This window comes from Typopeltis vanoorti, chromosome 9 (genome assembly GCF_054136105.1).
Source record: "Typopeltis vanoorti isolate ZY-2024b chromosome 9, IOZ_Tvanoo_1.0, whole genome shotgun sequence".
Classification (NCBI taxonomy): domain Eukaryota; kingdom Metazoa; phylum Arthropoda; class Arachnida; order Uropygi; family Thelyphonidae; genus Typopeltis; species Typopeltis vanoorti.
The window spans coordinates 25116822-25131117 of record NC_143557.1 but is presented as its reverse complement, the minus strand read 5'-3'; the positions used below and the strand labels follow the sequence as shown (position 1 = coordinate 25131117).

The 14296-nt window shown below is 38.5% G+C and overlaps 1 protein-coding gene across 2 annotated transcripts in view; it reads left to right on the top strand.

The window, feature by feature from the left end:
• Window positions 1-14296, top strand: part of LOC150102935 (intraflagellar transport protein 38-like) — a 232937-nt gene that overhangs the window by 99020 nt on the left and 119621 nt on the right. For both annotated transcript variants that reach the window (XM_090397326.1, XM_090397327.1), the window contains exon 4: window positions 1032-1214. In XM_090397326.1, coding sequence (XP_090253452.1) covers window positions 1032-1214 — 183 coding nt within the window. The remainder of the gene's footprint in view (window positions 1-1031; window positions 1215-14296) is intronic.

Below are 14296 nucleotides of genomic sequence, written 5' to 3'. Positions count from 1 at the left end.
AACTCTGCCTGTAATGTTTTTTTGTCAATTCATTAAATTTAATAGATACAAAGAAGATTTTCTTTTTCCTTACGAAACTGTCAAATTTATCCCGAACACCCTGTATATATATCATCAGCAGCAGCCATTATCGATCCGCTGCTGAATGAAGGCCTTTCCAAGATTACTCCATCACTCTCTGTCCATGGCTCACTCCTGCAAATCTGATGATATCATCAATCCACCGTGATTTAGGTCGGCATCGTGGTTGTTTTTACTCTCGTGGAATCCAGTCCAGTACTTCTTTTGTCCATCGCTGATCTTGTCTTCGAGCAATATGTCCAGCCCATTGCCACTTCAGATGTTTCGCTCTTCCTATAATGTCAGAGACTTTGGTTTGATTTCTTATCCATGTACCTTTTGTGATCCAATCTTGTGATACCAAGCATGCTTCTTTCCTTGCTAAATTGTGTTCTTAATTTTTGAATTTCCTTTGCATTCAGTGTCCATGTTTCACAGCCATATGTCAGCATAGGAAGAATATACTGGTTATATATATTATATTATATATAACAATTTGTAGTATTAACTTGGAATTGGGATATGTTCATCTTTATATATACTGACTAGAACCGAGACTAGAATAACAATTAAACTTATTCAAAACGCAACATGTTTCATCGGATTGTCTGACTTCTTCAGGCGTGGGAACATAGAAAGCAAATAAACACTATAAAAACAACTATTATAAAATTCAGTTAGGTTTGAATATATATATATATATATATATACACACACACATTCACTTTTCTACAACTTTCTACATATATACACACACATTAGTCTTATGTCAAAACACAAAATCTAATAAAGTGTGTGTGTGTGTGTGTGTCATTTCTACATATAAAAAGTATTTAGTTGGCCTGTATTAAATTAGTACAGTCATCTCTCACAACAGGGATACCATTTTATAGTATACACTTAGTATAAGAACTTTCTTTTAAACCAGCTTGGTAAAGTGATTTTAATTATTATTCATCTTAATCTTTCAGGCAACAAAAGCACACATTAAACTAAATACAAAAAAACTGTACATGGCTGATGGATATGCTGTAAAGGAACTCTTGAAAATAACATCCTTACTTTATGAAGCAATGAGAACGAAAGAAGCCAGTGATGTTGATACTCATTCAGATGATTCCTCTCTGAATTTTAGTTTTGATCTTTCTTCAAAAGTAAGGATAAAAAAAATAGTCATAAAGTTATTTTTATTTATTATAATGAAATTAAAATACGTATGCATATTTTGGAAGCAAACCATGCATATTACCAGGGCTTGATAAATTATGCAAAATTCTACTTGACAAGCAAAAAAAGTACTTGCCCAATACCTTCTTCCTTTATTTTTTAATAATATGCCTCATTAATGAATTTGCTTGAACAAAATGCTTCATTTTGTTCAGTCTCAGCTACTTGGCAAAATCTACTCATCACGGGCAAGTTGGTGAGTGTATTTGTTGAGTTCTGCATATGACCATTTAATAGCAACTTCATTTCATGCTTAAAAATGATCTGCTCAGTATTTGATCATATCCTTCCACTACCACCAATATTAAGTAGTTCCACTACTTATTCACTTATGTTCTCATATACACATGGCAGTATGCCCATGTGTACTGTTTAAGGATGATAGATCATTGGAATATACAATGATGACCTTGTAGTGTACAATTTTAATCTGATAATAATATACAGGCATGGTTTATCCAAAATAAGTGTTTTTGTAATGCTGTAAAAAAGATCACAAGATTCTGCTTAGTTCTGCAGAGCTGTTTTGGTTGGGAATATTGATCATCTCTTTAGCTGATATATTAAGAAGTTATTCTGATTTAAACATAGATCTGTGAATTAATTTTACTGTCTTCTGTCTTATTTAATAAACATTCAGAATAATGTGTTGAGAAAGTTTTACCATTTCATATTAACACATTCACACTAGGCTATATATTTTTATGTGTTGCACATCTGTCTGTAGCTTGCTTCTTGATTTTGTAACATGTCCCTTCCATTTCAATCAGTGAGCACATTTTTGCATTGAGCAATCTGTTTTCATTTCCAGTTTTTTCAGAAAAACTGGAAATGAAACCAATTTCAAGTTTTTTCACAAAAACTTGAAAAAAGTTTCATCTAAAACTAATATATTATAATTACAGCTATTTTGCCTGCTTCAGTTTAGGAGTACCCCTGTTTAAATGTCATTGGCTATTTACTCATGGGTTCTTAGGGCATTATGAGTGTAGATGTACTAAAAAGTATATGTAGCTTAAGGAATAGAAAATTGCACATACCTTTTTCTGGGTGTTGTGGCTTTTCCTCTGTCTGCGATGTCGAGAACTGCAGAGTGTGTGTGTGGTGTGGTGGGGGGGGGGGTAGGCAGTTTGGTAGAATAAGTTAGAAAAAACCCGGGTTTTTTTTTCGTAATATATAGAAACATATACTTTTATAAAGGGTGGGGAAAACTCCCCCCCCTCGATCACAAACACCATTAAAATTAGCCTTCACCTAACGCACATACCAACTTAAGCTTATGTCATGGTCGCACGTCACATGTTCAATGAGTGCATAAACTTTACAAAAAGTACATACCAAAAAACCATCCTAACATACACCGCTCAAAAAATACACATAACTTTCCTCAAAAAATGCCTCGATCACAACATCACACCAAAATTCGCGACGGTACGCGACAACAGCACAATTCACGGAAATAAACAAATCTGCTACCGAGCATCCCGTGCCCTCATAAAACAAGCCATAAACAACAGATTTAAAAAGAAACAACAAGCATATTCATACATTCACAAAACAAAAAACAGATTGAAAAAGCTACTAACCACTAACGAATGGGCAGTTTTTTGGGATAATACCCAATCGCACATCAACGACTACACGCTATTATTAGAAGATCGACACGCAAAGAAATGGTACACACTAACAAACACCCAATACAACAATCGCGCTGCTTCCAACCCTTCGGATATTTCCGCCTTAGAACCAACAAAAAACAATTCCATTATCAATCTATCACACCACAATCTCACGCCCGACGAAATCGCCATCCTGAACCAAGGATTAAACTTTGGTGTTTCCCCAAAATACATACAAAACAGAGACATCATTACCGAAATGCAAGCGAAATTAGAGTATGACCCTAACAAAGAAACTATATTCCGCAAAATTAACAACATCATAAACAGTAAAATAATAATTAAACCTAACATCACCCCCAACTTACAAGAAGCCCTTCTATCCCTAAAGAAGAACCCGAACATTATTATCAATAAAGCGGACAAAGGGGACACCGTAGTCATCACAAACCAAGCCGATTACCACAACAAGATAACAGCCATCTTAACCGACCCACACACCTACCGAAAAATACAAATTGACCCCACCTCCGACCTCATAAAACAAATCAACGATACCCTACACATCCTAAAAAATGGAAATAAAATTGACAAAACCACACTGAAAAACACAATCCCCCGTACCACACGCACCCCTTGTATGTTCAGACAAATAAAAACCCACAAAGACGGGTACCCGATGAGACCAATAGTCTCCTACAAAAATACCACCACAGCCCCTTTATCAAAATTCGTAGCGAAACTCCTCAAACCACTAACCACAACGTCAAACTTCATGATAAAAAACACGGACGACCTTTTCAATAAAATAAAAGACCTAACCCTATCCCAAGAAGACATCCTCACTTCTTTAGATGCGGCCTCTTTATACACTAACATGGACGTCCCCAGAACTTTAGACATCGTACACACACTACTCACTGAAGACCACACCCTACACTCTCGTACTAAACTAATGCCCATTGACATTATTAACTTAATAAAACTAGTAATCTCGGCAAACTTCTTCAAGTTCAACAACAACATGTACATACAAATCTTCGGACTCCCCATGGGCCAAAACATCAGTGGACAACTAGCGGAATTATTCCTGGCACATATAGAATCACTTCTACTCCACCCTTCCCTTCCCCCTGGCATCACCTTCTATGGCAGATACGTGGACGATATTCTGTGCATTGGTAATCCCACACACATCACCACCTTAAAAACATCCCTAAACAGCTACAGCAACAGGTTAAAATTCACCACAGAACAAATCCATCAACTTCTTAAACTTGACATTAACCAGAACACACAACAAAATAGCCACGAAAATATACCACAAACCCTCACACATCGGAAACTACCTCCATTTTCACTCATACCATCCGTATTCTGTTAAAAAATCCGTCATCTTATCACAATTCATAAATGCTCACAAATTTTCAACCAATCAAAATAGTCTAAACGCTGAAATAAAAAAACTAACTCAGATCTTCTTAAATCGCAACTATCCTACACAACTGATTAACTACGCAAACAAGACGGCAAAAAACCGCCAAAACAACCCAAGTACCAAAACGAACTTCCCTACACAAAAAATTATCAAACTACCATACACCCAAAACACATACAAAGCCTATAAATACATCTTCAAACATACTGGCCAAAAACTGGCAAACCTCCTAAAATCCACCAAACCTCACACAAAAAGATATATTTGAACAGCACAATGTAGTCTATAAATTTCCCTGCCAAAAAGACTGTGACATCACCTACACAGGTTCCACCATCAGGTCTTTATGGGCAAGACTACAAGAACACTTCCGTGACTGTAACATCCCTATTCCAGAACATTTAAACACTAAAAAACGCAACATTAAAAAGAAAAATCGTATACAAAGCACAGGAAAAACGGAAATAGCTGTTCACGCCCTTGAACAAAAACACACCCCGCAGATAGACAAGGCCATCATAATAGACAGACAAGACAATGAAACAATGCTCAGAATATCGGAAACAATAGCTATAAAGTGTGACGCGAACTCGATCAACGTACACAGGCCCTACATAATCTCCGAGGTTTGGAAGCTTCACAACATTAAATTGAGGTCACAATCCCGACCAATAGGAGACAACACAAACACCTCTGAAGCACCCACCCGACCTGACATAGCTTCCACTTTCCCAATATGTTCCGATGATGACCACGAATAGTCGAAACGGTCCACACCCCATCAACTACCTTCCCCCTCCCTATTTTAAAAAATTAACCCTTTCACGTTTTTCCCCACCCTATATAAAAGTATATGTTTCTATATATTACGAAAAAAAACCCGGGTTTTTTCTAACTTATTCTACCAAACTGCCTACCCCCCCCCACACCACACACACACTCTGCAGTTCTCGACATCGCAGACAGAGGAAAAGCCACAACACCCAGAAAAAGGTATGTGCAATTTTCTATTCCTTAAGCTACATATACTTTTTAGTACATCTACACTCATAATGCCCTAAGAACCCATGAGTAAATAGCCAATGACATTTAAACAGGGGTACTCCTAAACTGAAGCAGGCAAAATAGCTGTAATTATAATAGTTTATAATGAGGAGTAACATGGGAGTTTTCCCAGAAATAATATACATACAACTAATATATTTTAATTGCCTTTGTGGTATACTTACAGCTTTAGAATTTTAGGAATGCAAAAATTGTAGAATTGCTCTTAATTATTAGTGTACTATATAAAGAGACAGAATTTTTGTTTTCTCTTCTAACATAACTTTGATAAATTTAGTTTAATCCTTTATCCAAGTGTGAGCAAACAAAGTTGGTGCCTGAAAGTATCTTCAGGACTGGGATAAGGTACTACAACACCAGGCCATTCGTTGCAAAGGTGGAGCAAGCCAACATCACACCTATCTCAGTATCTCCCATAATGCAAAATACATCTCCTTGCAGATATATGTATAATGTTATGCATTAAGGGAAGGACCACTCCCCAGACTAGTTTTGACCTTTATTCAGGTCTCTTCAGTGGGAGGCAGGCAGAAGCATTAGCAAGGCCATCTCCACCTATAGGAGTTGCCAAATGGTGTGCCACCTTTTTATTAAATTACTCTGGATTTAGAGAAAGATGTTGAAAGTTTATTTTTCACTTAGTTAGACTATAATAAATTTAGTTTATTCCTTTATCCAAGTGTGAGCAAACAAAGTTTGTGCCCGAAAGTATCTTCAGGACTGGGGTAAGGTAGTACAACACCAGGCAACTCGTTGCAAAGATGGAGCAATCTAACATCACTCCTATCTCAGTATCTTCCATAATGCAAAACACATCTCCTTGCAGATATGTATAATGTTATGCATTAAGGGAAGGACCACTACCCAGACCAGTTTCGACCTTTATTGAGGTCTCTTCAGTGGCTCCTATAGGTGCCAACTCCTATAGGTTGAGGTGACCTTGCTAATGTTTCTGCCTGGCTCCCACTGAAGAGACCTGAATAAAGGTCGAAACTAGTCTGGGTAGTGACCCTTCCCTTAATGCATAACATTATGCATTTCCACAAGGAGATGTATTTTGCATTATGGAAGATACCATAATGCATAACAAGTTATTGTACCTCTCTTACGTGAAGCGGCTAAAGAATTATCAGTACCCTTGACCATGTTGTTTAATCTGAGTCTTGGGTCTGGTTTATCCGAAGGTGTAGAAAGAGGGGAAAATATTTCCACTGCATAAAGGAGAATCCAAGACTACTGATCAGCATATCAGAAGTCGTTGTCAAGGTCTTGGAGAAAGTGGTCAAGGAAAAAATACAGGAATGGATTGATGAAAATGAGATACTGTATACGGGGCACAGCATGGCTTTGTGAAGTGTAGATCATGCCTCAGTATCATGATCAAGTTTTATAACACAGTGATGGCTGAACTGGATGAGGGTAATGGGTTTACAGTGATATTCTGGACCTGGCTAAGGCATTTCACAGGATACCACATGGAATTCTAATCCATAAACTACAACATATGGGAATGGATATAGGGTTGGTGAGATGGATAGGTGTGTGGTTAATGGAGAGATATCAGAGAGTAGTTTATTCAGGAGTGGAATCCAAAAACTGGCTGTGACTAGTGGTGTGCCGCAGGGTTCTGTTCTTGGACCACTACCATTTAATTTGTTCATTAATGATATAGGAAAGGATCTGAGAGGAACAGTTCATTTGTTTGCTGATGATGCAAAGTTGGGTAGGGCAATAGTGAATGCAGATGATGTCAGAATTTTGCAGGATGATTTGGATAGATTGGAGGACTGGGATAAGGAAAATGGATGTCAATTTAATGTGGCAAAATGTAAGGTTATGCATTTTGGGGTGAAAAGATTAGCAGCAGTATACCACATTGGTGGAACTGTACTCCAGGAGATTGATGAGGCCAGGGATTTGGGAGTGTTGGTGGATAGGGAGATGAAGTTTAGGGGCTACATTGCAAAAGTGGCTAAATCAGCTCATCAACTTACTGGGTTGTTGAAAAATGCTTTGACGAGCAGAGACAAGCAAGATATTGTACCTCCGTAACGAGCCTTGATAAGACCTCATCTCGACTACTGTGCCCAGATTTGGTCAACTAGGTTTCTTTTATGGGGAGGAGGTGGAGAGGATCTAGAGGCGAGTGATCAAGATGATAGCAGGTCTATGGAATGAACCTTATGAGAACAGGTTGAAGAATTGTGGGTTGCAGAAATTAGTTGATAGGCGGAAAAGGGGAGATATGATTGAGACATCCAAATTGCTAAAGGGTTTCTATAGGATTAATTCTGAGGATATTTTTGAGATCAGGATTGGTGGTGGGAGAACTGGGGAACATCTAAAGAAGCTGGGAAAGAGTGTGGTTAGCAAGGATGTTAGAGCTGGGTTCTTTACTTTTAGAGTGGTAAATGAGTGGAATAAGCTGCCAGAGTCTGTTGTGGGTGCTATGACGGTGAGCAAGTTCAAGGCAAGGTATGATAGATACCGTGAGAATGTCGTATAATTTGTGGACATGATGTTTAGGGCCTCCCTCTATGAGTCTAAGGACTCCCTGGAGTCGCCCATAATAATAATATACTGAGATAGGAGTGATGTTAGCTTGCTCCACCTTTGCAATGAGTTGCCTGGTGTTGTACTACCTTACCCCTGTCCTGAAGATACTTTCAGCACAAACTTTGATTGCTCACACTTGGATAAAGGATTAAACTAAATTTATTATAATCTAACCAAGTGAAAAATAAACTTTCAACATCTTTCTCTAATTACAGAGTAATTTAATAAAAAGGTGTCACACCGTTTGGCAACTCCTATAGGTGGAGATGACCTTGCTAATGCTTATGCCTGGTATCTCCACTTGGGCCTGGCTCCCACTGAAAAGACTTCAGTAAAGATCGAAACTAGTCTGGGTAGTGGCCCTTCCCATAATGCATAACATTATACATATCCGCAAGGAGATGTGTTTTGCATTATTGGAGATACTGAGATAGGAGTAATGTTAGCTTGCTCCACCTTTGCAATGAGTTTCCTGGTGTTGGGAGAACTGGCTACTACCTTACCCCAGTCCTGAAGATACTTTTCGGCACAACTTTGTTTGCTCACACTAGGATAAAGGATAAAACTAAATTTATTATAGTCTAACCAAGCGAAAAATAAACTTTTAACATAACTTTGGTTTCTGTAAAAAGAACATGTAACGATTCCTCATGTGTTCAACAGATGACAAACCAAAAGTGCAAAATGACTTTTCACATCCACTCCTGTGGATGAGTACTGAATGATATAATTTATATGATGCCCAATATGAACATATTAAAGAAGCTAAAATAGATTTTTTTATATACAGTAAACCCTTTCCGAACGCGGGGGTTACGTCATTAATACATTGTGCGCAAGGCATAATCGCGTTCCGCAAAGTTAGCTTTCTATGGAAAAAAATGTGTTAGGTATAGTTCAAATTAAGAAAGTATGTGTGTATAATTTAAACTATCCTAAATATTGTTGTAATTAAAAGGGAAAAATGAAACAAATGTTAATTGAAAGGATTTTTATTACTGCTTAATAAGTAGGTACATGATATTGATTCTCGTAGACAGGCGTATACGTTATGCATTTCTAAATCACTTAAGGAATTGAACAGCGTAGATCCGAATATAAATTAAATTACACTTTAATAAATATTTCCAATATTTCGGCGTCACATTGCCATTTTCAAAAGGAACTTACAAAAAGGCACGTGCACGCAGGCACTACAACACAGTAACTGAGAATGAAGAGATGAAGCTATTGTTCTCCTAGAAGTCCTGATGGTGCCCTCTCGCAGGTTAAATAGGTGTTCTTGGCTGAAGGTCTGCTGATGTATGCCTCCCAAATTTGGGGCAGTCGCATACAACCAAATTTGTTGAGGTTTGGAGAGTTTCTTAGGGCTGAGGCTGATTCCATAAATAGTCTTTCGAATTTGTATTTGCTACGGTGTATTACTGTAGCTTTCTTCCACCGTATTCTGTGGCATGTATCCAGAGCATGGTCTGCAAGACCAGAATGGCTGTACTTGTGAAACAGGATGTAGTCCTTGTGTTCAGAAATTCTGATATTTGCTGTCCTGCCTGTTTGGCCAAAGTAAGACAGTTTAGAACTGCAAGGGACCTGGTATACACCGGGTAGGTCTAGGGGAAGTGGTGGTCTTTGGTGGAGCGGATGAGGGATGCCAATTTTTTGTAAGGCCTGTAACAGGAGGTGAGGTCATGTTTTTTTTTTAAATTTTGGTAATTTTTTCCGAGGTGCCTCGGATGGTGATGGTTCTAAATCCATCACCTTGGGAATGGTGATGGATTTAGAACAATCTTTGCTGTTGAGGGGTTGGCTGAACCAACCCCTCCACAGCAAAGATTCAGAGTAATCTTTGTTGTGGAGGGGTTGTTGTACAGTAATACACCGTAGCAAATACAAATTCAAAAGACTATTTATGGAATCAGCCTCAGCCCTAAGAAACTTTCCAAACCTCAACAAATTTAGTTGTATGCGACTACCCCAAATTTGGGAGGCATACATCAACAGACCTTCGGCCCAACGGCCAAGAACACCTACTTAACCCGCTAGAGTGCACCATCAGGACTTGTAGGAGAACAATAGCTTCATGTCTTCATTCTCAGTTACTGTGTTGTAGTGCCTGCGTGCACATGCCTTTTTGTAAGTTCCTTTTGAAAATGGCAACGTGACGTTGCCGAAATATCGGAAATATTTATTAAAGTGTAATTTAATTTATATTCGGATCTACGTTGTTCAATTCCTTAAGTGATTTAGAAATGCATAACCAACGTATATGCCTGTCTACGAGAATCAACATCATCCACCAAGATATGATCACACGGAAGGCCCACCAATACGGTAAAATGAAGTTGAAGCTGTCTAGACAATTAAATCGTCTAACTTTCCTGAAATGCTGCCGTGATTATAAGGTAATCCCGAACTGTGTAAAATTCAAGCACCAATTTGTTTCACAAAAAGTTCTCCATATATATAACCGCGCTAGCTACCTGTTGCTTCGCGAACAAATCGTCGCCATGCTGTTTCTCTTAGCAGAAATTAACGAAACTATTCGTGCCTTCGAAGATGAGCTTTCCTGCACTATAAATCACGAACTGTGGTCTATTTTACATGACGTCTCGTGTACCACTGCAGACAAAGAATTTGAAAAAATGCAAGGCCAACAGATGAAAAAACTAAAAATCAAAAAAGAATTCTACCGTCAATCCAAAACTTGCTGTCAGCACCATAATCAACCTTTCTTCAGTCACCCTGAAGCCTGAAGCACACAACGCGCTTTCACGTGGCCACAACTTCGCCATTGCTCCCAGAAAAATACCTAGTGAGGATATTATGATCCAGATCTAATGCGGAATCCACCACCTTCCACATCAAATCGCCAACTGTAAGACTGGATGTAACTTGTGTCCTCTCCAAAGCAAGACCACCAAAACCAACATATCCAACAAGGAACTTAAAGCTCTACAGGAAATGAGGAATAATAAAGAATTAGTTATCACCAAAGCGGATATGGGAAAAGCAACTGTAGTACTTAACCAAAAGGACTACAAAAGTAAGCTTAATGCTCTTCTAATAGATCGGTCTACTTACCTCCCTATCAAATACAATCCAACCAACTCACAAATTAGAAAACTTCACAGGCTCCTTACAAAAGTCACTTCTTGGCCTGTAGAAGTTACCAACAGATTAAAGCCGTTTAACTCTATATCCCTCCATATTTACGGACTCCCAAAAATACATAAAGAAAATGTGCCGTTACATCCCATAGTCGATGCATTGATTCCCCCACATACAAATTAGCTAAACATTTGGCCAAATAGCTCACACACTACACTGGCAACACACCATCACATATAAAAAACTCAGCCCACTTCAAAGCCAGCATAGAAAACCTTAGACTCCAACATACTGACATAATGGTCAGCTTTGAGGTCACCTCCTTATTCACAAATGTCACACTCAAGTAAATTTAGAGCTAATCCAAGCTAAATTTTCTCCCGATATCTCAGCCCTATTTCAGTTCACAATGAACTCAGGCTATTTCGTTTGGCAGGGAAAATTCTACAAACAAATAGAGGTGACAGCCATGAATTCACCACTCTCCCCACACTTCGCCAATTTCTTTATGGAGACCTTTGAAGAAAAAGCCTTAGCCTCTGCCCCACAAAAACCAACCATATGGCTTCGCTATGTTGATGATGTGTTCGTTATTTGGCCACATGGCCAGGATACACTCCTCTCCTTCTTAATACACTTAAACAACCAACACTCCAGAATCAAGTTCACCTGGAAACAGAGGAAAACAACAGCCTCCCTTTCCTAGACACATTAGTCACCCGCCAGCCTGATGGAACCTTGGTTTTCTCAGTTTATAGAAATCCCACCCATACATGCACCACCAATCCCCCCCCCCCCTCACAACAATATGGAGTGGTGAAAACACTATACAACAGGGCTAAACTAATCTGTTCTAACGACATGGCCCTAAACACTGAACTAAATCACATCCTCAACACTTTCTCAGCCAATGGCTATCCCCTTCCCCCCCCCCAAAAAAAAAAAATCCAAAAAATATTAAAACCTACAAACCACAACCCCCCTCCACAACAAAGATTACTCTAAATCTATCACCATTCCCTACATCCGAAGCACCTCGGAAAAAATTACCAAAATTTTAAAAAACATGACCTCACCTCCTGTTACAGGCCTTACAAAAAATTGGCATCCCTTATCCGCTCCACCAAAGACCAGCCACTTCCCCTAGACCTACCTGGTGTATACCAGGTCCTTGCAGTTGTAAACTGTCTTACTTTGGCCAAACAGGCAGGACAGCAAATATCAGAATTTCTGAACACAAGGACTACATCCTGTTTCACTAGTACAGCCATTCTGGTCTTGCAGACCATGCTCTGGATACACATCACAGAATACAGTGGAAGAAAGCTACAGTAATACACCGTAGCAAATACAAATTCGAGAGACTATTTATGGAATCAGCCTCAGCCCTAAGAAATTCTCCAAACCTCAACAAATTTGGTGTATGTGACTGCCCCAAATTTGGGAGGCATACATCAGCAGACCTTCAGCCCAATGGCCAAGAACACCTACTTAGCCTGCTAGAGGGCACCATCAAGACTTCTAGGAGAACAATAGCTTCATCTCTTCATTCTCAGTTACTGTGTTGTAGTGCCTGCATGCACATGCCTTTTTTTTTGTAAGTTCCTTTTGAAAATGGCAATGTGACGTTGCCGAAATATCGGAAATATTTATTAAAGTGTAATTTAATTTATATTCGGATCTACGTTGTTCAATTCCTTAAGTGATTTAGAAAAGAAATAGGTACATGATACAATTATTTTTTTTAAAAAGCTACTGATTTTTGCTTGGGACAATGACTGACACAACTCTTTAAAAGTTTCGCGGTAAGGAGCGCAGAGTTTTTCAATGCCTTTCATAAAGTGTCCTCTTCTTTCTTCATTTGAGTCAATCTCCATTGCAAAATCAGACAGTTCCTGTGCCTTTTTAACAATTCGTTTAACTTCTTGTAAGTTAAAGGCACTTTACCTTCCTCTTCACTATCGCTGCTTTCACTGTCGGCTGGTGTTACAAGATCATCCAATTCTTCATTCGTCATTTCTCAATCGTCATTCTTGATTAATTCTTTGACTTCTCCTTCCATATCTGAAAATCCTTCACTGCCAATTGATTTTGCAATTTGTACAATTTCTTTGGCTTCATTTTCAATTGATGGAAATCCTTTATATTTGTTGACAACTTCTGGCCGGAGCTGATGCCAGCAAGCATTCAATGTTGATGAATTCAATGTTCCCATGCGAGTTTAATCATTTTTATGCAGTATGTTGAATCGCTTCCAGAATGCCATTAGCATGTTGTGCTTTCCTTCGTCTAGTGCTTTATTTGCAGAGGTGTAAACATGCCTGACATAATAGGCTTTGAATGTTTTTATGATCCCTTGATCCATTGGTTGGATTAAGGAAGTGGTGTTAGGTAAGAGGAATAAAACCTATACATTTGTATGCAATGTTGTGAGGGCTTCAGCATTGTGTCCTGGAGCATTATCAAGAATTAGGAGAACTTTAAAGCATAGGGTTTGCTGTTCTAAGTAATGTTTGACTTCTTTAACGAATGAATTTTCAAATCAGTTATTAATGAGGGCTTTTTTTACAAAAGCTTTTCTATTCCACTTCCACACAACGGGCAATTGCTCAAATTTGTAATACATGAGGTGTTTTAGATCGATAAATGAGCAGTAGCTTGCACTTGAAGTCGCCTGATGCATTTCCACAAAAAAGCAAAGTGAGTCTATCCTTAAAAGCTTTAAAACCTGGGGCAACCTTTTGTGTCTTTGTGATGTAGGTTCGTTGTCCCATTCGCTTATAAAATAGGCCTGTCTCATCTGCATTGAAAACTTGTTGTGGAACGAAACCCCTCTCTTCAATGAATTTCAAAAATTGGGGTTTGAATTTCTCTGCTGTTTCTTTATCTGCAGAGCCAGCTTCTCCCTGAAGCTTTACATTGTGCAAATTAAAACGACGCTTAAAGTTTTCAAGCCAACCTTTGCTAGCTTGAAAGTCAATTTCTCTGATGATTGGCCATCTTTATTTAAAACGAAAGAAAACAAATCTAAAGCTTTGTTTCGAATAGCAACACTATCCACAACTGAGCCTTTTTCATTTACTTGATTGTCAATCCAAGCTATTAATAATTTTTCCATCTTTTTTAATTGTGGAATTCTTCTTGAAACTTGAGCAACCTTTGCCGAAGTATCGCCTGAAGCTTTGACACTAGACCGAATCTTTTCTTCATTCTCCCATATTGT